This window comes from Streptopelia decaocto, assembly GCF_964273445.1.
Source record: "Streptopelia decaocto genome assembly, chromosome: 2".
NCBI lineage: Eukaryota > Metazoa > Chordata > Aves > Columbiformes > Columbidae > Streptopelia > Streptopelia decaocto.
The window spans coordinates 21,847,100-21,872,112 of record NC_138655.1 but is presented as its reverse complement, the minus strand read 5'-3'; the positions used below and the strand labels follow the sequence as shown (position 1 = coordinate 21,872,112).

Genomic DNA, 25,013 nt, shown 5'->3' with positions numbered 1-25,013 from the left:
ACCATCTGCTTCCTTGAGGCGGAGAATGCCGCTATGCCCCACGTGTGCGTTTCCCATAGAGCCCCTGGCCAAGCCCAGGTTTATCAGCAGGGGCTGCCGCTGACCAGGCCCTCTGCAGGCCGGTGCCCTGAGGAGACCGAGGGAGGCTCGGCTCCGTGCCCCGAGGAGGCTGCTAGTGTCCATGACCGCGGCGATACCCTGGGCGAGCGCCGGCCGTGTGGTGAGGAGGAGCGAAGGAATGTGCGCCCCAGTCTGCGCTGCGGCCGGGTCTCGAACTTGCGGCCCGAGACCGCCCCGGGCGGACCTGTCAGTCACCGCGCCCCTGCGTCACACCTCCTCTTGCCCAGCCCCTCCCCTGTCTCGTGACCAGCGCTGCGGCGGAGTCAGCTGACCTGGCGCCTCACGTGACCCGCTGGCGGGTGTGCGGGCGGCGCGCGGTTGCCGGCGGGGGATGGAGCAGTGACGGTGAGTGCGGGGCAGCCGCCGGGCCGGGCCGCGGAAACGGGGGAGGAGGAGGAGAAGCGGGAGGCGGCCTGCACCGGGGCACGACGTTTCCGAGCGCCTAGCGCAGCGCTCCGGCCTTCCTCGGCGGCGGGCCGCGCAGGGCCTGGCGTGAAGGGCAGCGCAGGTCGGGCCCTCCCGCCGCCGCGTCTCCCCGGGGCTTTGACAGGGCTCGGCGCCGCTCCGGGGCTGCCGGGCGTCGGGGCTGCCCTGCCGCCGCTTCGCCCGGCCCCCGCGCCGGGGTTTGGTTGTGCGGAGGACGAAGCGAAAGCGCCGCCCGGGAAAGCTCCGGTGGCTGCCGGGGCAGGTGCTGCCTGCCCGCGCGGTGGGAACTGTCTCCTAATCCCCGTGATCCTGATGAGCGGCTCGGGGAGGGTGAAGGCGCCTGCCCCGGATTGCGTCTGCACCGGCCTGCGAGTTCTCCATTGTGAAACCGCCCCGTGCGCAGCTCCCGCTTCCTCTGTGCGGCCGCTGCTGTTTATGGAATGTGGAGGCAGCGAAGGCCGAGCTCCGAGCGCCAGAAGTGACTTCTGAGAGCGAGCTTGAAGGGGTAACTCTTGGGGACTTAGTGCTGGATATTGGGAGACTTAAGAATCACATTAGTAGATTGAGATTTCGTGTTGAGCTAAATAGGAAAGACGAAACAATTGTCGCCTTCCCCTAGCCCGGTTGTTTTTGAGAAATGCAATGCAAAGTGTCTTAGCTGAGGTTCTGTTTTGACATCGTTATATGTGTTTCCAGCTGCAGCTTTGAAACAGCTGTTTGGCAGTTGTGTTTAGATTATAGTGTACTGTATGGAAGATTTTTCTTTGGAAATCAATTTTTCCTAGTAGCATAGAAATTACTCAGTATAAATTACTAGTAGCAATGCAGAATACATTTTGAATAATAAATCAGACTTTGGGCATTAGAGCAGTTAGGGATCAAAAACAGGTACTCCAGAGTAAAGCTTCAAGAGATGGAATGTTTCAAGCATTTTATAGATGAGTTGTGCTTGTTTGACTAGCAGAACACCTTGGCAATTTATTTATGTTACTTAAATCTCTTCGTAACAGCACGTGGAAGACTGTTACACCTCAAAGTTATGTTGTGGTTTTGCTTATGAGAAAATGTCAAGGGAAGCTTAGTGGGATGCTGCCCAGTTGTTGAATTTAAAATGAGAAAAGTGTGTTCTAATGAATTTCCAGTATTAAGCCTTTATAAATGAGAATTTGTGTTCTTCATGAGTACTGAGCAAGATAAAGATAGGTCTTGCACTGCTGGTCTTGCAAGGTTAAATGTATTTTTTTGGAGATACGGATGTTTTGGTTGATCAGTATTAAAACAGTAGTTTCTTAATCTGTGGAATCATAAGCCTCGAGGTAGCTAGCTCAGTGACGTATACAAATCTGGAATTCTAGAACCTGTTCCTGAAAGCCCTGAGCTTTGTGTTAGCATGGTCTATAGAGAGATTCTCATATAAATGTAGTATCTCATTTTCCTGACTTTTTTTTTTTCAGTTGTATAGCAAACACCTGATGCTGAAGTTGGCCAGAAAATGCTTACAGTGACATCTCAGAAGCAGTTTCACTCCGTAACAGGTGGCTTTACCCATACTCAACAGAACTAGGACCATAATTTCTACTCAGTATCATGGTGTGGTAGGGTTTTGCATGGGCAATGTTTAGGAAGAAAAGACCCACCACCTTGAAAGCATTAGTTTGATTAACTAGTGCTGTAGTACTGAATGTTTTTAAGTTGGTAAATTTATGTGTTACAGACAATTACCTTTATGTATGCAGGTATCCATTTATGAATATGTATTTTAATAAATATATGTCAGAAACAATTGAAATACCAAAAATCTCTAACAATGCTTAGGTGAAACTGTACTAGGACAACTTCTACTCAATAGTGCATTACAAAAACAGGCTGGTCATAAAGGTACATGGTATAAACAAGAGTTCACTTGTCTGTTCTTATTGCGTATTCTGGGTTTTATACTGTCTACATTTTTTTGGTTATTCCCTTGGTTTGTTGTCCAAAAACCTAAGAGCAGGAAAGTGTGAGAAAATTTGAATGGGATAATGCAGCTAATGGTCTTTGGGAGTGAGGAAGGTGAGATGGAAGCTGGTAGGCAGCTTCTTGGGGTTATCCTCCCTGCTTCTGCTTTAGATTCTCAGCTTTAACTAATGCTTTCAGTTGCAATCATAAGCAAAGTAGAGAAAGGAAAGAAGTTTAATTATTGGGTTGTTAGCCAAGTACTTGAAAACTTGAACTTGCCTTTGGCATTTTCTTGGGATATGAGAAGACTAAAGCTCAACAAGGCTTGATTCTGCCAGCACACTTGTTGTAACTTTGTTTTTATTGTGTTTGTTTTTCCCTCTGTAACTTACGTTTCAACATACAATGCTTCTGACTGCAGGTGTTTAAGTTAGGGCTGTATCCATATACAGGCAGTGCTTAGTATAATGATATCCCAGTCTGCATTTGATTAGAATTTTTGGCTGATCACATAATTGCCATAGTGTATTTTTAAAGTACTGTCAAAAGTACAGATAAATCTTTCCAAGGCAAAGTGCAGCTTATAAATTATAGTATCCATGAAACCGATGTTCTGATGTTAAGGCCAAAGAGAGACTGGTGGTGGGTGTTGTGCAGGCTGCTGAGGTGCAAAAGCTGGCCAATTTAAAAACACCTGTTGGCCTAAAGATAGAAAAAAAAAATCACCGCAGTGGTGAATCTAAAGGCAGAGTATATACCATTATTTGCAGATCAAAGGAATAAAATAATAGTTTGCTAAAAAATACCTGTCCGTTTACTTAGGAGATTTGAACAGTTGATATTTCCTGCTTTATTCTGTGGTCCTCTTTAAATTTAATGGCTGTCATTTTACAGTGGGTCAGTACATATTTTTTGATTGACGAGTATCTATTTCTGTTTTTCTTACCATTCTGTAGCACTTCTCCTTTTCCACTTCTTGTTCATTGTTCTGTGTAGTTCCGATTCAGTATTCATTACCCCTCTTACATTAAAAAAATCTATAGAAACAAACATCTAAAATTCTTCTACCGAGCCTTTTTTCTTGTATATATTTGAAAATACCTCCATTGAGTAGGTAGCTGAAACGGGGAATTGTCTTAAGTCCCATGGCTATTGGAAATGTAATGGAGGTTCAGGAAAAGCAACCACACAGACAGAAGAGGGAGAAAGGGAAATCTACAAGCTTAATGATTCCTGGGAGCTACAGCTATTCCACCTTTACATCTTTGCTTTGAACAGTAGAAAAAGGTCTTGGTTATTCAGTCGAACAATCCACTTTTGTCTCTGATATTAAGGAATTGTGAAGTGTTCTAGTACATTGTTTTTTAAGCATTAAAAAGGTTTGCTGTAAGTCTGTCAGGTGTTTGTTACTTCAGTTTTCTTTGTGGTAGACTTGCAGTCATTGTATGAGGACTGAACAGTTAGTCCTTGAAAACTAACTTTCAAAGATTAAAAAACTTATTGAAAGCAGTTATTCTTCTCAAAGGGTCTATTAAAGTGTTGTGTTGTTGTTTGCATTTTTTTTTCCCTCAGGAAAAGATGTTCAGATTTTTAATGGTGAGCCTGAATTTCCCAATGTATAATGCAGGGAATGAAACTCTTGTCATTGTAAACATGTAACTGTTTCCTTAGATGGTATGATCTCTGGAAACTTTATACTTATTCTTTAAGGGTTATTTATGTTTTAGTGGAAAACTTGAGAATGCGATGTTCCATCTGTCTTACTGAATAGGAGTATAAAAAGGATATAAAGCTACTGGAGAGTGTCCAGAAGAGGGTTATGAAGTTGGTGAGGGGTTTGGAGGGGAAGCTGTATGAGGAGCAGCTGAAGTCACTTGGTTCATTCAGCTTGGAGAAGCTTCCTCACAAAGGGGCAGGTGCTGATCTCTGTGATGATCAGTGATAAGACCCAAGGGAATGTCAGGAAGATGTGCCAGGGGAGGTTTAGGTTGGACATTAGGAAAAGGTTCTTCACCCAGAGGGTGCTGGAGCACTGGAACAGGCTCCCCAGGGAGGTGTCACAGCCCCAAGCCTGACAGTATTAAAGAAGCAATTGGACAACACCCTCAGACACATGAATTTTGGGGTTGTCCTATGCAGGGACAGGAGTTGGACTCAATGATCCTTATGGGTCCCTTCCCACTAAGGACATTCTATGATTCTGTGAGTCTGGATTTCTACCTTATGGCTCTTCTTTTAGATATTTGCACACTGCTGCTACCACCACCTAAACTGTTTTATTTATTTGTTCCAAAGACTCTTCTAGTCCTGGTTTACTCAAATCCAAACAAAACCCAGTTTAAAGCTTAAAGACTGTGTGTGTGTGTGTGTGTGTGTGTGTGTCAGCTGTAGTGGTGTCTCCCTGTGTGGGTGAAGTTTACTGTAAACTTGGCCATGTCCTTTATAGGGCCAGAGTTCAGTGAAGTGTAGGGAAACATCACGTACGATGGATCTGCTCAGTTTGGCATGTGTTAAGGAAGATAATGCATTAGGCTAATCTGAATAAAAAGAAATTTTGTCTCGTTCCAAATTTTGATAATTAGTAGACCTCCTGTGGAGACCACTTGTTTGAGATAATCCGGCTAGTGCTTCCATAAGCGAAGAGGCCCCATATCATGCTATGTTATATTGGTGATGACTAATGTTGCTTTAATTTTTCATGATACCCCCCATACCAAAATCATCAGTATGATATGACCAAGGATTGTTACAGTACATGCGTTTGAGCGCCAGGCCCAGTGGTGCCGGAGGGGCTGTTGGGGTGGGTTTCACCCCCTCTCTGGTTCTGCTTCCCCCAGCAGCCCGGGCCACAGCATGCTGGAGGAAGCAGACACAGTCTTTTCACCCATCCTGCTCAGAGATAGGACCCCTTTTCTCACCCATACTTTCAGGAAAAAATAACTCCTTATCACATCTCCTTCCAACCTGCTTTGACAATGTTTTAGGGGAGGAGAGAGAATAGTGCCAGTGAGGAGAGAACAGATAACTTCCAAGTCTCTGACCACCTTCTGTTGAATAGAACCAGATGTGCAGGTGTGTGGCCCCAGCTCTGGAAAGTGTCCAGAACTGGGCTGGGTCAGGCTGGATAAGCTTTTGTGGAGTGGGACATGTCTGGTCTTGTAAATACTCTGATTTCTCAAATATCTGTACCTGCCTTGGCATTGTCTGTATTGAGGATTATAGCACTGCTGTGCACTACCCGGTAATGCAGTGTCAGCCATCCTGGGGTGTGCAGCATCAAGAGCCTCAATAGCTGGGTGTCATCATCTCTTGTTATAAACAAGGCCCCTTAATTGAAGGAGAATGGCTGTTATGCCAATGACAAGATTTGCTTAATGATATTAGTTTAATGGTTGGTAAACTTCAGCTTTAGGCTTTCTGAGTAGCTGAACAAATGAATCAGCTAACAGGCTTTTCTTTAGCTTGTCTCTAGCTTAAACACCCTTTAACTTTTTGAGCCTAGAATGATTAAACAGGTGGAGGACCTATATGTGTTGTTTTGGCTAAAGTTTGCTGCTCTGTATTCATTCTTACAATATTTTATTCTCTCTCAAAAAAAATAAGCTGTAGAAGTGCTGTAGTCTGTGCTTGTTATGAAATGTAGGTTAGTCTCTACTCTTTCCAAGCTGCTACAAAAGACATTGCAAATATCAAAATTTGACATTTAGATTCTGTCAAGGTGTGCTTTGATTTTGTTCTTCCTTATTTAAAAAAAAGCCAGTAACTCTCAACCAGCGTGTTCTGTTTCTTAGTGACAGAAGAATGTATATACTATGAACTTCTAGAGCTCATTTGCAAAGTACTGAGACTCTCTTGACTAAGGCCAGTATGTATAACATTAGTGAAGGTCTGCAATGACAACAGAGATACGAAGACTAGAAAATGTCCTTTTTCTTGAAATTTTTAGCTGCCAGGAGAATCTTCTTTGCTTGAAATAATAAACAAAACCTTATAGGATTTAAACACTTTTTAGGCATTTACTCACTTAAAAACACTGTCCTAATCTGAAAAGTGATTGGAAAAAGCTATATGTGGTCAGAAAAAGTTGTCTGTTGTATGGATGCTGGAAGATATAAACAGCTGTGAAAATAAGATTTGTATCTGATTTTATTGGATTTATTTTCAGTTAGATTGCTTAAAATCTTGTGTGGAATTGCACTTCAGAGATGCTAATTTTGCAAACTCAGCCCACTTTAACTTGCAGGATGGGCAGTTATAAAAGGCTTTCCAACTCTGCAAATGTGATTTGGAAGACAGGAAAAAAATTATTTTGAATCATGTGATACTCTTAGTAAAATCTCTTACAGTGGCTGAAACTGTACTTTAGTAACATGAAATTAGATGTTTTTCTTCAGGCAAAGCTTTGGATTCTGAATTAATGGCAGATATTCTTTCTCCCCACCCTCACCGGCTTCCCTTCTCTACCTAGCGTCTTGCCTCCATCTTCAGAAGCAGAGAGCATCAATATAAAGACACAAAAATGACCGAGTTTTGGCTGATTTCTGCTCCTGGGGAAAAAACCTGCCAACAGACATGGGAGAAACTACACGCAGCAACTACAAAAAATAACAATCTTTCTACTAATTCGAAGTTCAATATTCCGGACTTGAAGGTATGTAAGTCCCATTTCATGTCTGAAGAGGTGTGTTTGTTTTGCATCATCTTTGTTTCTTTAGACTACAGCTGTAGATGGGGAGTGCTTGCAGACTTTTTAGAGTCTGTGTAGATCTAAAACGTAATTTGGACAACAATTGTATTTTTCTGAAATTTTAAGTTAAAAATTCTTCACTCTAAGTTTTAAAGGTTCAGCAAACTGTGTTCTTTCAGCCAATACAGCAGTTTTTCCAGGGACAGTAGTCTTGACCTCATACTGACAGCAGTTGGCTGGAGAAGAAAATTAGAAGAAAAATGGAAACTTGTTATCTGAGTATTCATATGATACCGTTTCCTTTGGTGTTTTGTTTTGTTTGTTTATTTTTCACTTCTGAATTGTCTGCTGCCCCTTTTCTGGATAAGAAGCAGTGAAAAGGCTTGATTTAAAATACAGGGGTTGATCAAACAGCTGCTGCCTTTTCTCCATCCAAAAGTACCATTCATCTGTTAGAGCACTGGTTGTCTCCCACTGAGTATTCCAGTGTGACCTGCTGATATGTGCTGTAAAAAAATGGAAAGAAAACTGTTTGAACTATTGCTGTGAAAAGAGAAACCAAATCTGAAAGCAGTTTCTCATGGTTGAACATAATTATCAGGATATGGAAAAGCTATGAGCCAGAATATTTATTAAGAAAATGTCTATCTTGACCCCTGAATGTTTCTTGAAAAAAAAAAAAAGAATTGTGAGCTCAGTTTAGCTGAGTGAAAGCTCACCAAAGCTTATCAAAATGAAAAGGAAAAAATGCCACCAGTCCCTGTCTGCAGCATGAATCAGATTCAGGTGGTGTGATGCCTTTATTCCTGTCCCTGCTGAGGAACCAGCCCAGGGCATGAAGTGCTTCAGTGTGTCTTTTAAGAGGATCTTCCAACCGCCATAACTTACATTTACATTTAGACTGTCCTGAGTTATTTCAAAATATATACTGGTAGAGGTAGGAAGAGGGACTACAGCAAATGTCCATGTTCTCCCAGGAGATCCTTGGACATCAGTCAGGATGGCTTTCCAGCTGTAGGGTGCCTACAGCAGTTAGAGAAGTTATCACTGGAAACTGATGTGGCCCATTAGGGTTAAAAATGATTGGTATTTGTTTCTACTCCCTGATAAGGGCAGAAGCTGAGTGTACTTTATATACAATGGGAAATCCTCTGGCTTCTGTGGACCAGGTAAAACTGGTTAAGGAGTGAGATTATTTAGCTAGAACTCATTGAAACCGTGTTTTATTCTCCACTGAACAGCAGTCTTATTGCTCAAAGACTGACTTGCCCTGTGGCTTGTGACTGGTCAAAACATTCACCTCCATATTCTGTGTGTAGCTCAGAAGAAGGTGGAGACAGAAAGCAATTTGTTTGTGATGTTACTTAAGTAATTGTGCTCCTTTTTGTTTCAAGGCTAAAGAGGACAGGAAACATGCGAAGTTGAGTGGTCAAATATATAGAACAAATATGCTGGACAAAAAAATAACGTTAATAGCATCTTGACAGAAGTTTCACTTATGCCTAACAATATTTCAGCAAGAAATATAAAGTGGTAGCTAAAATATTAAAGATAAGAAGAGTAATCTTTTTGGAGATATCTCTTGCTTTCATTGAACAGAATGAACAAATGTGTAAATACTTGGAGAACCAAAGGAAACTGATATTATATGACCTATTTAAAAATAATTACCCTTTGGCTTTTTAACTTGAGCATAGCTATACTGGTTTTATGGTTTTTGGTGTCTTAGACCCATTTGAGACTTGCGTATGAAAGAGCTAAATACAGGATATTTCACTGTGCTCTAATTTTCTAATGTTTGAGTTATACAGAGTCTAAAATTTTTGTCATCCTTGTCCCCAGAAAGGTTTACATATTGTTCTAGATTATCACATGAAATTAGCGAAGAAAGTGGTTTTGGGAGGAGGGGGAAGAAAGAGTTAGGTCTGATAGAGTGGTACTTTAGAAGTATCTTGAGCAAATGAAACACGTTGTGACTTTCTTAAAGTAACAAGTCTGAAATCTTAGAGTACAGTATTTTATGTAGTTCTGAAAAGCTATCTGTTCAGGAGATGTAGTGGTTTTTGTAATTTGTTTTTGTCTTTCTATGTTTATACACAATTGCTAATGCATTTTGATGTTTCCTTCTAGGTTGGCACACTGGATGTTTTGGTTGGTCTGTCAGATGAGCTGGCTAAACTGGATGCATTTGTGGAGGGGTAACAGTTTATTTTTACTAGAATGCAAACTATTAAAATGATGATGTGATGGTTTGCTGAGTCCTAGCAATACATGGATTATTTTCAACTTTTATTTGTTTTCATAGTGATCCCTATAGGCAGTCGACAAGCTAGGATTTCAATAAGCTAAGCTGTTGTTTTTCCTAGTATCTTTACTTGGGGGAAAAAAAAAATCTGAACTTCTTGTGGACTAGTGGGACATTATGCATTGATGAAAGGTGCTTCTCCCTACAGTAGTGCTGTGTGCTGCTGGGTCCTGGACAACTGTTAAGAACTGAGCCTGGCAGCTGCAGGAAGTGCTAATGAAATGGAGTAAAAACTGTTCTTTTAGCACATTAGAGCACTGTTTACAGACTTTGAGAAACTAACCATGTTGTTTCCTAATCCACAGAGGGATTAAACAGCATTAATATTAAAATGCAAAACCTATTCTTTTTGAATAAACTAATGATCCCTTGAAAGTGTTTTTGATCAAATATAACAAAATTTCACGTGGCTGGAACCTGTGGAGCCATCTTCTGTTTCAAAGAGAGAAGTATTAAGTAGTCGTTTTTAAATAGAGAAGGAAACTATTGGGCATGGCACATGTGACATGGCACATGCCCATATGAAACATAGCTTTTGTAGTGAGGAAGGCAGGTCTTATGTGTCACATCTCATGAGACCTTAGGGCTGGAATTTCTCCATGGCTCCTCAGTTACGTTTAGTATTTCATTGTCACGGTTGCCTTGTGTTTAGTTTGGATTATTGGTGATTTCTACCTCGCTGTCTATTTTTAAAAAGGGTTTAGGATCTTGAAATTGCCACAGACTTCACAGAAAGACTGGGGTATAGTGAGATTACACCTGAAGTCAGCCCTTATTACTTGGAGGCCAGGAAAGTAGCCTCACCTTGTTGAGAACTGTTAGAGAAGAATTTAAGTTCTGGCATGTATTTGAGAAGTTGGTCTTCTTTACATACTGATCCCAGTTTGTGCTCTTGGAAAGCTTATATGGAAAGCAATCAACTCTTCCTTTTTGATCCAATCCAAAATTTTTTTCCCAGACAATTTCAGATCAGTTTCATGAATGGTATTCTCAAAATGGCAGTTTTTTTCATTCCTTTTTTCATATATTTATCTTTCATTTTTCAGTGTTGTAAAGAAAGTGGCCCAGTATATGGCTGATGTTCTAGAAGACAGTAAAGATAAAGTTCAGGAGAATCTTCTGGCTAATGGAGGTAAAATGTTAACCATAATATGTGCATTCTAAAAGTAACAGGAGGGAAGGCAACGATCCTGAAACGTAGTGAATGCTGCTTCTCTGTATGACACTCCGAGAACCTAGTTTAGATACGGAAGTACTTTTTTTTCCATGAGTCACTTGCCCTGAAACAAATTATAGGATCCAGAATGACAAGAAATTAGATCTACAGGTTAAATACTCACAGAAGCCTCTGGTCCTTTAGGGCTGTATTTTGTCATCACTGGCCTCTGGTGGAACATGAAAATTAATGGTCACTGTAAACATTCTTCATTTTAGTCTGTCATCCGAATAGGTATGGTTTTATGTAAGTTGTGCTGCAATACCCAGTTGCTCCCAAATTGTGATAAAATGTCTTTATAAAACTAGTTGTCTCATGAAAATATTTGTCCATTTTATCACAGTAAAGAGTTGCGTTGGTCTCTAAATGAATATTTTGTTTTCAATAGCCATTTCATAATAATTAACACAGCTTGTATTGGTGTAAGAGAGGTCAATATGAGTGGATTAACGTGAAGACAATACAGTGGTCATAATTAACATTCTTATTTTTAGATAAGGGCTTGGAGTAGTCTCTCTCATAGACAGCTTTACAAAACTGTTGCTTCAGTTGAGCCACATAATATTTGCCTTCTTTTTCCATTGTAACACTTCTTTCTCCCACCCATTTTTCACACAAAACTAAAAATAGTTGGTCTTGTCTGTACTTCTCCAGCCATCATTGATCTCGACCCTAAATGATATTTACTACTATAGAGGTGAAGAAACCAGTATCTGGAGGCAGAGATCACAGTAACTTACAACTTGATTGTGTATTTTCAAGTTTCTTAGGGTCCACACAGGTGAAGGTCCACAGTCTCTTATAGTATTCTGTTATAGCAATCCTACATGGATTATAATACATCAGTCTTTTTGTTGTCTGTCTTTAAAAAGTTGTTCTTTAAAATTTTAGTTGACTTGGTCACCTATATAACAAGGTTCCAGTGGGATATGGCCAAATACCCAATCAAGCAATCTTTGAAGAATATTTCAGAAATTATTGCAAAGGTAAGGTAGCCTGTTTTATAAAACTTTCCTACTTGAACTTAAGGTATTTGTGCACAAAACTTGGTACTCAAAGCTATTTGTTTCTTTTTGTTAGCTTTATGTAACTTTGATAACAATAGCAGTAGTAGCAGTATCTGTGTTTTAGCAACTGAAGAAGTATATTAGAATTGGGAAAGGATTTGGAACGTGCTCTGTGAAAGCCATCATGTTGTCTTTGCTGATTTTTGTTTTCTAAGATCACTGGATTAACCAAGAAATAGCTAGCAAATTGTGTCACATTTAAATTTTGCTATGTGCATGCCATTTGTTCCTAAACTCTGTGGACTATTAGCAGTAAACCAAGGAATTTGTTTACCTTCTGAAAGCCATGGCGCTCAGTTGTGAGGGGAAAAATAAGCCTTCAATGGCAGGTGTAAGGAAAGCTCATTTCAGTGTTGTCATGGGTTTTCCCCCTGTCTTTACCTTGGTAAAATTTTTCACACTTTGGGGGCTTGGTTTGGTTTGTACTTGCTGTGAGCTTAGGTGGGGTCCTCAGCAGTGACTTCCTGCATTCAAGCAGCGAAAGAGTTCTCTGTGAGCTACCCTTGCTTAAGGATCTTCCCAGCTTTTTCAGTTTTTAATTTTTTTCTTTCTGTAATCTGCAAACTGACTCTTGAAATTTTCTGTGATACATAACCTGGAAAAAAGCAAGAGCTGCTCTGGGTACCTATAGAGGTAGTCCTTGGTGGCAGATTTGTGTAAACTGTAGTTCGGGTGGGGATGGGAGTTACTGCTGGCAACTTAATGCTTTGCTATAACTGGAGAATTACTTGTTAGTTTCTTTCCTGAAACTGTTTAAAATTTTTGCAGAAATTGCAAAATCTTAATAGGTGGTACATAGCTCACTGAGAAGGTAACAAACACTTATCATTTTGATGTTTTCTTTGGGGCTATCACTGCATCTCGAATTTACTCCACAAATTATATTCAGTAACTACTGGAAAACATCTGCAGTATGGAGTTTTGTTGGAGGAAGACTGACTGGCTTAGGACTCTTAAGATTTGCACATTAAAAACATCCCACAGACATAAAATGATAATCTTAATATCTGACACTCCTTAAGTACAGAAGCTTTGCTTCATCAGAAGAAGGTATGAAAATGAAGCGTTCAGCTCTTTACTGCAGGTATAAGCACAAAGTTTGAGTTGGGAGAAGATGTTGTTGGAGAAAGTGGGGTAGAACATAAGAAGATAGGGTGAAGTGGTTTCTGCAAGTCTTAAGGAAGTGGCTCTTGGAGAAAGTTTGGTTTGGCTATAGAATAGGGGTGAGAGTTACTGAAAAAAGTTGTCAGCTGTGTTTTGTCTTATTTTTGGAAGGTAACTGTTGCCATAGTATAAAACTTGTTTTTGTAGCAATTAAATTTGTTGGAAAAAGTATCAAAGAGCATGAAGGGATATGCTTTTTACTGAAATATTGTCAAGGATTCAGTGCACGTTCTCCTGTGTCCTGGAGTTTGCTAGATAAATCATCTGCTTGCAGGAAAGTTGTATTTCACAACCTGAACCTTAAGTTAAATAACTGGCTTACTACATTCTTCTCCATCTAATTTAGGGACCTCATTGGGTTATTAGGCTGAATAATAAATGCAGAGAAACAGGTCTGCTGGAGTTGAGCCTGAATCATTATGTTGAGGGTTTCCATTTCTATAAGGAGAGCTTCAAGGACACCTGTGCATTAAATCTAATATCAAATAGTTTAACAACTGTTTTCAGTTGTGAGCCATGATGTGTGTCCATAAAGTGGAAAAGAGGAGGAAGATGACTGAAATTGCCTTACATTCTTGTGGAAGTGGCACCTAGGAGACAATGTCACAGGATTTGAAGCAGTTTTGTCCCTAACAATATTAAAATCTTCACTTTGATATCTGATTAACATGAAGATACAGGAAAATTGATAGAGCTACATTGATTAAAATTGGTTAAGCCTCTTGACATGTTGATGTTAAAATAACTTGTAAAGCTTGTCAAATCATGAGATACTACTTTTCCTGTATGGCTTTATATCCCCCTCACTCACTATAGCAGATTCTGATATTTGTCGAAACGAGAGTAATGGCAACTGCAGTGGGGGAGTTTGTCAGTTGAGGAAAAATTATTGCGGTGTTGAAAACCTTTAAAATAAAAGGAAATCTACTGTTCATCAAGTTTTTTCAGCCTTTAACTTTCAGAAGTATTGTGAATGCCAGTGTCAGTACTGAAGACTTTGATGATGGTATCTGTGCCATGTGAGAGCTGTCACTTAATCTAGTCATTCTTTGTGTTTGAAATTATGGTTATAAGACTGCTATGCAAGGAGGCAACCTCAATATCCTCAGCACTCTAGTGCTTCAGCAACCCAGGTATCTACTGACATACAGCTCACTTGTACAGTTACAAGAAGACACTTGTGTATTGCCAGTGACTATATGAGTGGTTTAAATATATGGGTTTTGCTATGGGTAGAAACAGGCCAACTGTGTTAGACTGATACTTTCTTTAGCAATATCATGAGTCTGCCTCATTTTGCAATAGTGTGTATGAGTTATCCATCAATTCTACTACTAAAAGGAAGGCTGTATTGTCGTTTCATTTCTCACTGTTACACAAATATATTTTCAAGAGCTCTGCTGTGATGTTGAGATTTGCAGTTCTGCATTCTCTTAATATTTTAACAGGAAACAAAGTTGCTTCTTGTTTACAGTAAACTGCAGCTGGTGCAGCAGTAACAGGCTTTTGTCTAAGCAATCATCTTTTAAAAGACTTTACAAATGAGAGTATTGACAATTAGGAACTCATGAATGGAACTGGTTTGTAATGGCAGTGTTTGGTATCAATGTGTTTTGCTTTTTGACATTAAGCAATGTATAGTTAGACTTTTGATGCTTGGGAAAGGCGAAAGGGAAGTTTGTTGGTCTGGGAAAAAGTCCAAATGCGCAAAGGTACTCGCTTAATAGCTTCTAATTAATTTTTCCCTAATGCTGTCTTCTAGCTGTGAGAAGGAAAAATAAAAAAAGATAAAATTAGTGCATTAAAAGTTTTCTCGAAAATGCATTCTTTGTGACACCTACTGAAATATTCTACATACTTTGCTAAAGGTTACATTAGCCAAAGAACTTCAATAATCTTAAATACTCATCTGTTTAAAAAATAGATTGTCTTATTTTCAGAGTATTTTGTATAAAGCATTGTTGTATCTGTAAAGATGCCAGAATGTTCAGGCTTTTAATGACTCTTTCCTGCTACAGCCAAGGGAACTTAAGTGTTACCATAAACAAGAGCACTATATAACTAAGTGATGTAGAGATTTATTTTGTGGAAATAAAACCATATCTGCATCCCCAATCTGAAGTGTTGTACACAAACAAAGTATTATGTCAACGGCCTAAGTCCAGGGAGGGTCCCTTGACTGTGTTTAGTTGCTTGTCCCTGGAAATTTTTATGTGCTTGTACCTACACAGGACAGTGAGGAGCAGTGAGTAGGCAGTGTTATGGTGCCAGACCAACACTGCTCCACATTCTTTCAGTTATCCAACTGTTACTAAGTATATTGACTTTAAAATACTTCCTTGTATAGGGTACATGCTGATAGGAACATAATGGGCTGCTTAGGACCTACTAATTGCTTTATTTGTTTTGTGTTCTTCCACTTGCTGTCCAGTTACCTAGCTGGGAATGAATCATTTTTGGTAATCGCTCTAATTAGTGCTGGAGGACGGATTTGAGAAAGATGACTTACCTGAGCAGCAATGGCCAGCCAAATGGGAGAGTCTGAGTCGGAACAGTAAAATAGTTGGAACTTTCATATGAAAGTTTGAAAGATGATTGAAGGCTGCCAGCAACATTAAATGTAGAATGCTGCCTCTACTTTGATTGGACATGTATATTTATTGTCTGAAATAAACAGTATTTCAGACTTGAATCCAATTTATCTCTCTAGCCCGGAACTGACCTTGTGCAACTTCAGATATTCCAAAATATCTAAGTTCTTACTAAATGAAGAAAGTCTCTGTAAAACAGATTTTTCTTTGTAGTTGTAAACCACTGCCAATGTAAAATAGCACAAAAGATGATTTTGTGAAGGGAGGTGATGATATAATATTTTGTATTTTCCTTTGCAAGCATACAGAATTGGGAATAGCTTTGCAGGGGGGAAAGGACATAAGATTATTGCGATGATATTTAGAACCTTAAATGGTAACAGCCATTTGGAATTGGGCAGATGATGCATTTAGTTGATATTCTGTCTTTGAGTGACCAAGGCTGTTCACCTCAAGGAAAGGTGAACATTGCAGTAGGTAAATACAGTGTGACAGAGTCTTCTCTTAAGCTGCAGATGATACAAAGCGATAAGGCTTTGGGTTACTTAATTCTTGATTTGCACCTCACAAAACTGTTCATATTTTTTGTCACTGGAACTCTAATGAGGGAAAAGTATAATGAGAAGTGAGGTAACATGTGGAGGTGGTACCCAGTATTCACAGGTGTATTTGTATCATGGTAGAAAGGCAAACATCAAATGATCTCTCTTGTCAGCTGAGATGGAGTGTGATAGCCTCAAGGTGATGGAGTAATGATCAGCTGCGTGCAGCAGAATGTCCAGATAATTCCAGAAGAACATGTGTAACTTCTATTATTGGCTGATTTAGAGTTTTCTGAGTTTTGAGTGAAGTTTGTCAGGCAGTAGAGAAATAATAATTTAAATGTGTGTCTTTTTATTAAGTTTTTGTTGGCAGATCTAAGCTTTGTACTTAGGAAATAATTTAAAAACTATTATAGTTCTTTAGACACTGTTCCTTTTCTTTTTATCTTTAAGGGCGTAAACCAGATTGACAATGATCTAAAAGCAAGAGCCTCAGCCTACAATAATCTGAAAGGGAACCTTCAGAATTTGGAAAGAAAGAATGCGTAAGTCACATTGGTTTTTGCTAATGTAGCACAGAAAAGTTATCTAACCATGAAAGCTTAGTAACATGTGAAAAGGTATGGGCTCTGAGCTTAATGTGTTTTTGAGCTGTTTATCAATCTTGAATAGCAGCTGTCATGAAAGAACACTTATTAACAACTGACTTGCTGCCAATAGCTCACTTGTGATTGATAAGCAATTATGAGATACACAAAAGCATGTACAAACAGTATAAGTTGCTGGAACTTTTGAGAGAAGCTTGTTGTTAAAGGGGTGTGTAACGCTGCTACTTATGTGTCTGTCTAAACAAGGAAATCTTTCCCTTCACACCCATTTATGCATATCAATATTACTGGGTTTCTTCCCTCAAAATCAACCATCAGAGAGACAGCTGTTGTATATATGGAGATAATAAAATAAGCAAGGACTGCATGCTGTCTTGTCATGTACGTGATGATTATCTGAAGTACAGTTGAGGTACAGTAGTTCTTCTGTGCAAAATACAGTTGATTAATTTGACCCAGCCCTACCATTACAGTAATGGTAGAAGCCTACTGGCTGATTCAGAACCATGGGCCATTTTATGAGTAAGCCTTAAGTCCTGTCTTAAGCCATCATAGTTTGTCAGCTAAGGCCCATAAAATCTGTGTGTGTTCTTAGTCTTTTGTGAATATGAGGCACTATACTGCTTTAAACTTTTAATTAAGTTCTGTATGTAAATCTGTACAAGGTTAGTTGTAACTCTGAGGCTCTGTATCCTAGACTTCACGATTAATAGTTTTAATGGTTCTTGTGTTTCTAAACTGCTTTTACAAAGATAACTAGGCTTCTTAACTGTGTGAGGTATTTGGCATATGGAAATAACACACAGCAGTGGGGCTACTGACTTCAGTGACTTTAGACAGTAAGGTATAAAATACGTATAAGGACATTTTATTTGCTCTGCTAATAGTGGATGCTTAAGTAAAATATATTTTTGACAATGTTATACTGTCAATCACTGGAAACTGTTGTGTAGATTAATCCAATTCTTAAACATGTATTTACTCTGGCTGTCTTTGTTTCTCTGCAGGGGAAGCTTGCTAACCAGAAGTCTTGCTGATGTTGTAAAGAAAGAGGACTTTGTACTCGATTCAGAATATTTGGTCACGTTATTAGTGATTGTACCGAAGTAAGTTTATTATTTGTCCTAAGAACAGAATAAAATTAGAATTTAAATCAAATAATGGATCTCACAACCCTATAATACTGTAAGAAAGGACATCTAAATTTGTCCAGGGTTTTCCTGGATGAACTAACTGCCAGTGGAACACTGCTTATGTCATGTCAAAGGTTTGCTGCAAACAAGTTGCTCCTGTCTGAAATGTTTAAACAACAAAAATCGCACCTTTTCCCCTGTCCAAAGAAAATGGTGATACGGATGTCCTTAAGATTCTTGAGAAAATGGCACTAGACTGTCTTTCTGGAGCTGGGAACAAAAAGAAATTTTAACTTGTAAAGACAGCCAGCAGGCTGATATCACATGAAGCATGTCACATGTAAAACTCTGGTGAAGAGTTTTGCAGTGACTTTAGCAAAAAACAGTTGGATAGTATATCTTGACTGTTGTTTTTCTTTCACCTTTGACTTTTTTTTGGTGTTGAAAAGGTGTGACCTCTTCAACACCAACTACTGAAAGGCAAGGCTTCCAAAATTCTCAGCGATCCTTCAGGCAAGTGCAGGACTCTGGGGAACCCGTTCATAATTGTGGAAAAAGTATTCCGATTAGTAAATCAGAAGAGCAGATTTGCATAAGGAGTTGCTGATAAACCTTGACAGTTAAGTCCATGTGGTCCCCTGAGATCTGTACGTAATCATGACTAATTTAATTTCATAGTTCTTAAATTTCAGAAATTTTACACTTGTAAACTTGTATGAAGACTGAAGATAAAATATGTTACTTTTGCTATCATTATAGTTTATTTAGCAATAATAAAAACAGCATGAGGACTGTCCCTCTTGTCTTGCATGTTTCTGACAACCTGCACGTGGATTGGAAGTTGTGATGGTTAAATGCTTTTAACATTTTTTTGGAAAAACTTGATCCATTAATCTGGGATTTCTTATTGCAGTAATAGATGTCTAACCATAACCTGTGTATTCTCTAGGTTAAATTATAATGACTGGGTTAAGCAATATGAAACACTAGCAGAGATGGTTGTACCACGTTCCAGCAAGTAAGTTGTTAAATGCTAAATCTCATATTTGCATGTTCTATATTTTATAATTTTTCTTGATCTGTAGTGACTTTGAATTTTAAAGATTCATAGGAAGTTTTTAGAATGTCCAACTTTATAGCTTTACCTGACCAAACTTGATTATGTTGTAGTTGAGAAAAAAATTCAAAGGATCTCTAACTCTAGAGTTAACAAAGTTCTCAAACTAATTTATTTGGGAAGAGTAGAAGAATTGAAAATTTAATCTAGTTCAGGTCAGGCACATTCGGCTTCAAGGTAACACATGGTGGGGTTTAGCAACAAGTTCTGCTGCTAGCCTGTAAACTTTATGCCTGCGTTCAGAGAACTTGTTTCAAGTTACGTATACTCTTTGAAAGCTGCTAAAGAGTGAAGAACCTCAACTGTAGATATTTTTCCTGTGTGCAAAGAAAAGTAACTTGTCTCTTTTGGGCTAACACAGATCCTCTGTACCCGGCTGGTGCTCGGTGCCTGTGATGGGCATGACTGGGGCCAGGATTTGATAATACTGTTAAGCCACTTTAGCAATCTTGTAACCACGTTGACAGTAAAGTCACCATGTAGCACAAAGCATTGCTGCTTGTTAATTTTAACTGACAGAGTGAGGTTTTGCTCAGGCAGATCTGATATTACCAGCTCTGTGCCAGTTACAAAATCTGAACTTGCTCTGGCTAACTTCACATTTGAGTTAGATCAACTTAAGCCTGCTGGGAGATCTGCTAATGATTCTTATTTAATTACTCTGAAATCATGGCCTAGGGATAGCTTAGGAAGAGGTGACTTGTTAAACTGTTGGATAATGCTTGTGTTGAAAACTGTATCACACTGAGGGACAGTCTAAATCTCTTCGAGCTTTTTTCCTAAGGTGTAGTCTCAAATTAAGCAATATTGTTTTGAACAATAAAATAATAAATCTGGGGGTCATCTTTACAGCCTAAGAAACGCTTTTTTTACCAACCTTTGTCTTTTTAATTTTTGTCCTTTTCTATTTTAAATCCATTTCCCTTTCCCTTTAAAACAGGCATTTGTATGAATTCTGTAGTCCAAGCTTCAGTATTAAACCAGCCCTAGTTCCTTTTTCTGTAAAATAATTTTAACTTGAACAAATATCCAGACATGTATGAAGTGTTTCTGAGTGGTGAAGTCTCCAAATGGGAAATGGAAACTGCCATCCTTTGTGAAGAGAGTAATAAGAGCACTTGCTGAAGTCTCAGTTACTTTCTGTATAAGGCATTTAATCTGGGAACTAATCCAGTGTGATTATCTACATTTATGTGCTTGCCTAGTAGTGATGAAGTACAATTGAAGCTACTGCATATCTGATCTGTGGTGACTTGAACGTTATCAATTCTGACACTTTCTTTTCTGTGTAGTGTACTCTTTGAGGATCAAGATAGTTACCTTTGTAACGTCACCTTGTTCAGGAAGGCAGTGGATGACTTCAAACATAAAGCCAGAGAATACAAGTAAGGCTTATTTTGTGTGTGTTCTGTCTCTCATGCTTTGAAGGAAGTCTAGGTAGCCACTTCTGATTTTATTCACTTCCAAATGCAGGTTTATGGTCCGTGACTTCCAGTATAATGAAGAAGAGATGAAAGCCGATAAAGAGGAAATGAATAGACTGTCAACCGACAAGAAGAAACAGTTTGTAAGTCTGTATAAACTAGTGATTATAGAAACATGAGACATCAAAGACTTCTTATTGCTACATAACAATTTAATGACCTTGTGATTCTTAGAAAACATTGCAATGATGATGTGACATAGTCAGCCTGCCACCCAGCTTATCTGCTCAGGGATAACTGAGTTTCCTGTAGCCCAAATGCTCCTCACTGCATTGAACCAAGTGCTGATGATATATCAAGTTTGAAAATGGACAAACATTTGAGTGAAATAATTAGATATTACTAAAATAGTTAGCCCATGGAAGCTGAGATGGTGCACTGAAGAGACAATGGAAGTCTCATTACATTTCTCTTGACTTAGTGTTGAAACACCCTTGAGCCATTATGTCCATAGTGAACTCTGTCTTTTAGGTTGTCTTTATTATCATGGTACAGATATTGAGTATCTGCTCAAACATTCTTGATGGACTGAATCTTTTTCTGAAGTTCAAATAACTTTTGTTTTTTCCTCTTCCATTTCACAGGGGCCTCTGGTTCGGTGGCTGAAAGTTAATTTCAGTGAAGCTTTCATTGCATGGATCCATGTGAAAGCACTGCGGGTTTTTGTTGAATCTGTTTTAAGGTAATGAGGCAGACCTGAATATGGGCTTTTCTTCCTAGACTTTGTAAGAATTTACATCTAGCTTGGGAGTTTACCAGGCTGAGGTGTGTGAATGCTGCTTGTCCAGGCAGGAGGAAACAAGGAGTAGGGCAGTAGGAACAGCTGATGGCAATAGCTCTTGTTGCCAGTTGTGAATATTTGAGGTAGGTAATTGTGTATCTTGCCCCTTGGATAGTCTTGCCACCAGTGCTTTAGGAACTAAAGGTACTCTGTAAGTTGCAGCAAGGCATTTCTGCTGATTCTTAGCTTGCTTCGTGAGCTGCTTGTAAAATAACCTTACTGTATCTTCTATTTAAGTGGGAAGTGGGAATAGTTCAGAATAAAGAAGTATCCAGGCCTTGAGAAATGTAGACTGACATCTTGAAATGTATGCTTTTTCTTTAAAACATGCCTAAGAATTTTCTACTCTAAACTTTTCAGTATTATACTATTCAATACTCTTAACTATAAAATTACTCTGCTTTTTTTCTTCACATCTATCCAGAAATGTAGTTACTAAGTAGTTACTAAGTTGACTTAAGAACAGCTGTAGTTATTCTGCAGGAGGGACCTGGGGGGTTTTTTAGCCTTTTTGATAAGTTATCATAAAGGAGACAACCAGAGGAGAAAAAAAATGTATTAATTTGCATTCTAGTCTGTTCTGTAGTTGTGATGGGTTTATTTTGAAGATAAACTTGAGTAGGGAAGCTGAACTTGATTTGAATATTGGCAAATGCTTCCACACTTCTAGAAAGGAGGATTGAGTGGATTCTCCACCAAGTGGCAAAAGTGAACTCTAGCAAGTAAACTAATTGGAATGTTCAAAACTTTGAGACTCCAGGTAATTGTGCTGAGTACTCAAGGGTTTAAAAGGATTTTAAAAGCATTTAGACTTCTGTTTTGTTATTTCAAACTTGAAGGAAGAAGTTATACATTATTGATGCCTTCTGAATTGTGGAAACAGAATGATCTCACAAAAATGAAAATGAGCAGAATTTGCTCTTCAACAATATGTTTATTTTTCAAAATAAAATTCTGCTTTGAAAGATAAAAGAATGCTCATTTCAGCATTTTCATAGTTTTCTGCTTGACTTGCTCAGGTATGGTTTGCCAGTTAACTTCCAGGCAATGCTGCTTCAGCCTAATAAGAAAACAATGAAGAAACTGAGGGAGGTTTTGTATGACTTATACAAACACCTTGACAGCAGTGCAGCAGCTATCATTGATGTAAGTATTTTTGTTACTGCTATTCCCCTTAAATATTAGGTTTGGTCTGTTTAAGCAAAAAGAAGTTTATTTATTAAAAAGCTAAACGTCTCCATATTCTCCACCATTTTGTCACAGTACAGAAAATTGTCTCCTTGTGAAAATGACACTTCTATTTTACATTTTTGCAAAGCAGATGGTATTAAGGTTGCAACTAATGCATTTGGCAAGCTGCCTGTTATAAAAGCCTAACGTAACTTCTTACTGCATTCTTCCCTACTGCCGATGGAAAGATATCTTATAGACTACATACATATGTGTATCCTCAAAGAATTCAAACAAAGTCAACTTTTATATTAAACTAGCCTTAAGGAACTTGTACACATTTCATATATTTTTTTGAGCCCAGAAGGAATATGTGAATTTTCCACAGTCTATGGTAACAGTGGCCTTAATACTGAAACAACGCTTTTCTTTTTTTTTTGTCTCATTGCTGTCTCTAAGTTAACATAGTCATCCATCTCTGTTGAAGGAGGTTGAATTGATGTCAAGATGGAGTCATCCTTTCCATCTGTCAGTCTCATTTTCATGTTTAAAGCGGGTTTGCTAGGAGGCTTATTCTACTAATTTGTTTCGTATTGAAAAGCAGTGCTTTCCGTAGTTAAAGACAGACCACACAACTAGATTAGCCACATTTTAAAATATTAAAAATAACCTTTCTCAACATTGGAAAAACCACTACATTAAATACAAAGTATTTCCAGGCCTTTTTGGGGCAAGGGGATGTGAGACAATTCAGGCAAAAATTAAAGATGCTGAACTTCTTGTAACTTCCAGGATCATTCAGCACCCTATAACATTATTTCATAAACTGTGTTTAGAAGTAGTAAAACATAATTGCAATACTTTTCCTTCCGTTTAGTGGTTCACTAAACGTTTAGTATGTTCACTATAGCAGCAGCAGTGTATTATTGATAGAAAGCTACTTAGACTTTTGGGAAAGCATTTGTTTTTCATTTGTCAAAGTTCTAAATTTGTTGCTTAAACAGTCACTTGAACATGAAAAATTAAGCTTAAGTCTTGGCTGGCATATTTACTTCTAAAACATATGAATGTTTCATCTATTTCTGAATAGGAGTCTGAATTGTAAGAGTCTAACTGGTCTCAAAACTTTATTTGCAGGCAACTATGGATATTCCAGGCTTAAACCTCAGTCAACAGGAGTACTACCCGTATGTGTACTACAAGATCGATTGTAACTTGCTGGAATTCAAGTGAAAGTTCCCTAACATGACAATCTTCTCAGTGTTGATGCAAACAAACAGAAGGGAGGTTGAAGTAAAGTAAAACTTGCAACATTCTACTAATCATATGCTTGCTTCTTCTGTTAGTTTAACACACAGTGATCCATCTCTAGGTGTTTTCTTTTTAAAGAACAGTGTAGGTAATCTGCTTTAACCAATTATGTCTGTAAATGTATATTGAGAGAATTGAAGTATTTATAAACAGAGTGATTTATTTAAGGAAAAGCTCATTCCTCTTTCATATGGTGGTCTATGTTAATTCCATGTACCATTGTTTATAAAAAAACTTGTTTACAAAATAGTGTAAATGTTCATGGCCATTTTGCTCATTTGATTTACTAGATACAATTGTGTTAATGTTGTTGAACTGTGATGTAAAGTATGTAAAATTGGTATGAAATTGTGCTTTCTGAATGGTTTAAAATTACAATTGAAGCACTGTAAACACAGGAAAAAAATAAACATACCTGTGCAAGTGTGTCACTTCCTTGTGCCACATATAACTGTAGATACCTGTGTCTAAACTGAAGCAATGTGCTAAGTCTTAAAACCAGTGCTTCATCCTGCACGCAGTGGTACAGAGATGCACCCGACATCAGCACAGGTGCTTTTAAGACATGCAGGTATTTCTTTTGCTTTGTGCAGAAACACTCAAGTCTGTTCTTTGGTCACCAAACCTATGTATGAATGTTTTTCGTGTTTAAATATTTGTGACACTAAGGCAAAAATATGAAACAAATTTTGTGAAGAGGGGAGTAACCTGAAATGCTAACAGGCTATGCTGGTCTGGGATTTTTTTGATAGTTCTTTGCTCTTTTCAATCAGCTGAAGCGTGGGGCTACTTTACAGCTTTGAATACTGTACTGTTAGATGCTCACATTTTTTTTTAGTTTTGGCAGCATCTTTTCTACTATACAGGTAATATAACAGCTTCCATTTAATGTTTGTAGAGAGGGGTTGTTTACTTCAGTAGTGGCTATCACAGCTATTACAAGTATTCTGCATATTCCAGTAGATAAAAATTGCAGTACCTTTTAAAACTGACTTGAATTAAGACTGAGTGGCAGAGCACTGATTTGTCGAAGTTAGTATTTGAAGTACTGTAACCACGGGATCTTTTTATAATTTGGTCTCTAACTCAAAGTAGCACTACTGTGAATCGAAGCAGTATAGAGCTTTCCGCTATAGAATCTCTAATCCTGAACCAGAAGCACTTTTGAGGAATTTAGTAAGCCAACAGAGATCTCTAATTATTAAAAGGGAAGGCTAACTTTTGAGTGCAAGAGTTGCATCTAACTACTGATAAGAGAATAGGCTTTGAAGTCTATGAAAAATACTGTATAAAATATTTGCTTCTCTTACTGTTTTTATAAGTGAAAGTGGAAAGGGTGAGATGAAGTGTTCA

At 38.5% G+C, this 25,013-nt stretch overlaps 1 protein-coding gene across 2 annotated transcripts; it reads left to right on the top strand.

Annotated features, from left to right (window-relative positions):
- Positions 1–361: 361 nt before the first annotated feature.
- On the top strand, positions 362–24,091 carry ATP6V1C1 (ATPase H+ transporting V1 subunit C1). Of its 2 annotated transcripts, XM_082047122.1 has the most exons (14): positions 408–465; positions 2,001–2,081; positions 6,953–7,135; positions 9,302–9,369; positions 10,523–10,608; positions 11,584–11,678; positions 16,510–16,601; positions 17,672–17,770; positions 18,747–18,815; positions 20,207–20,299; positions 20,388–20,481; positions 20,983–21,080; positions 22,199–22,325; positions 23,487–24,091. In XM_082047122.1, exons 3-14 carry the CDS (start codon positions 7,004–7,006, stop codon positions 23,580–23,582), a joined length of 1,149 nt encoding a protein of 382 aa, XP_081903248.1. In that variant the 5' UTR covers positions 408–465; positions 2,001–2,081; positions 6,953–7,003; the 3' UTR covers positions 23,583–24,091. The 2 variants fall into 2 exon arrangements, with proteins under 2 accessions (XP_081903247.1, XP_081903248.1); XM_082047121.1 differs by lacking the exon at positions 2,001–2,081 and having other exon boundaries at positions 362–465.
- Positions 24,092–25,013: the final 922 nt, after the last annotated feature.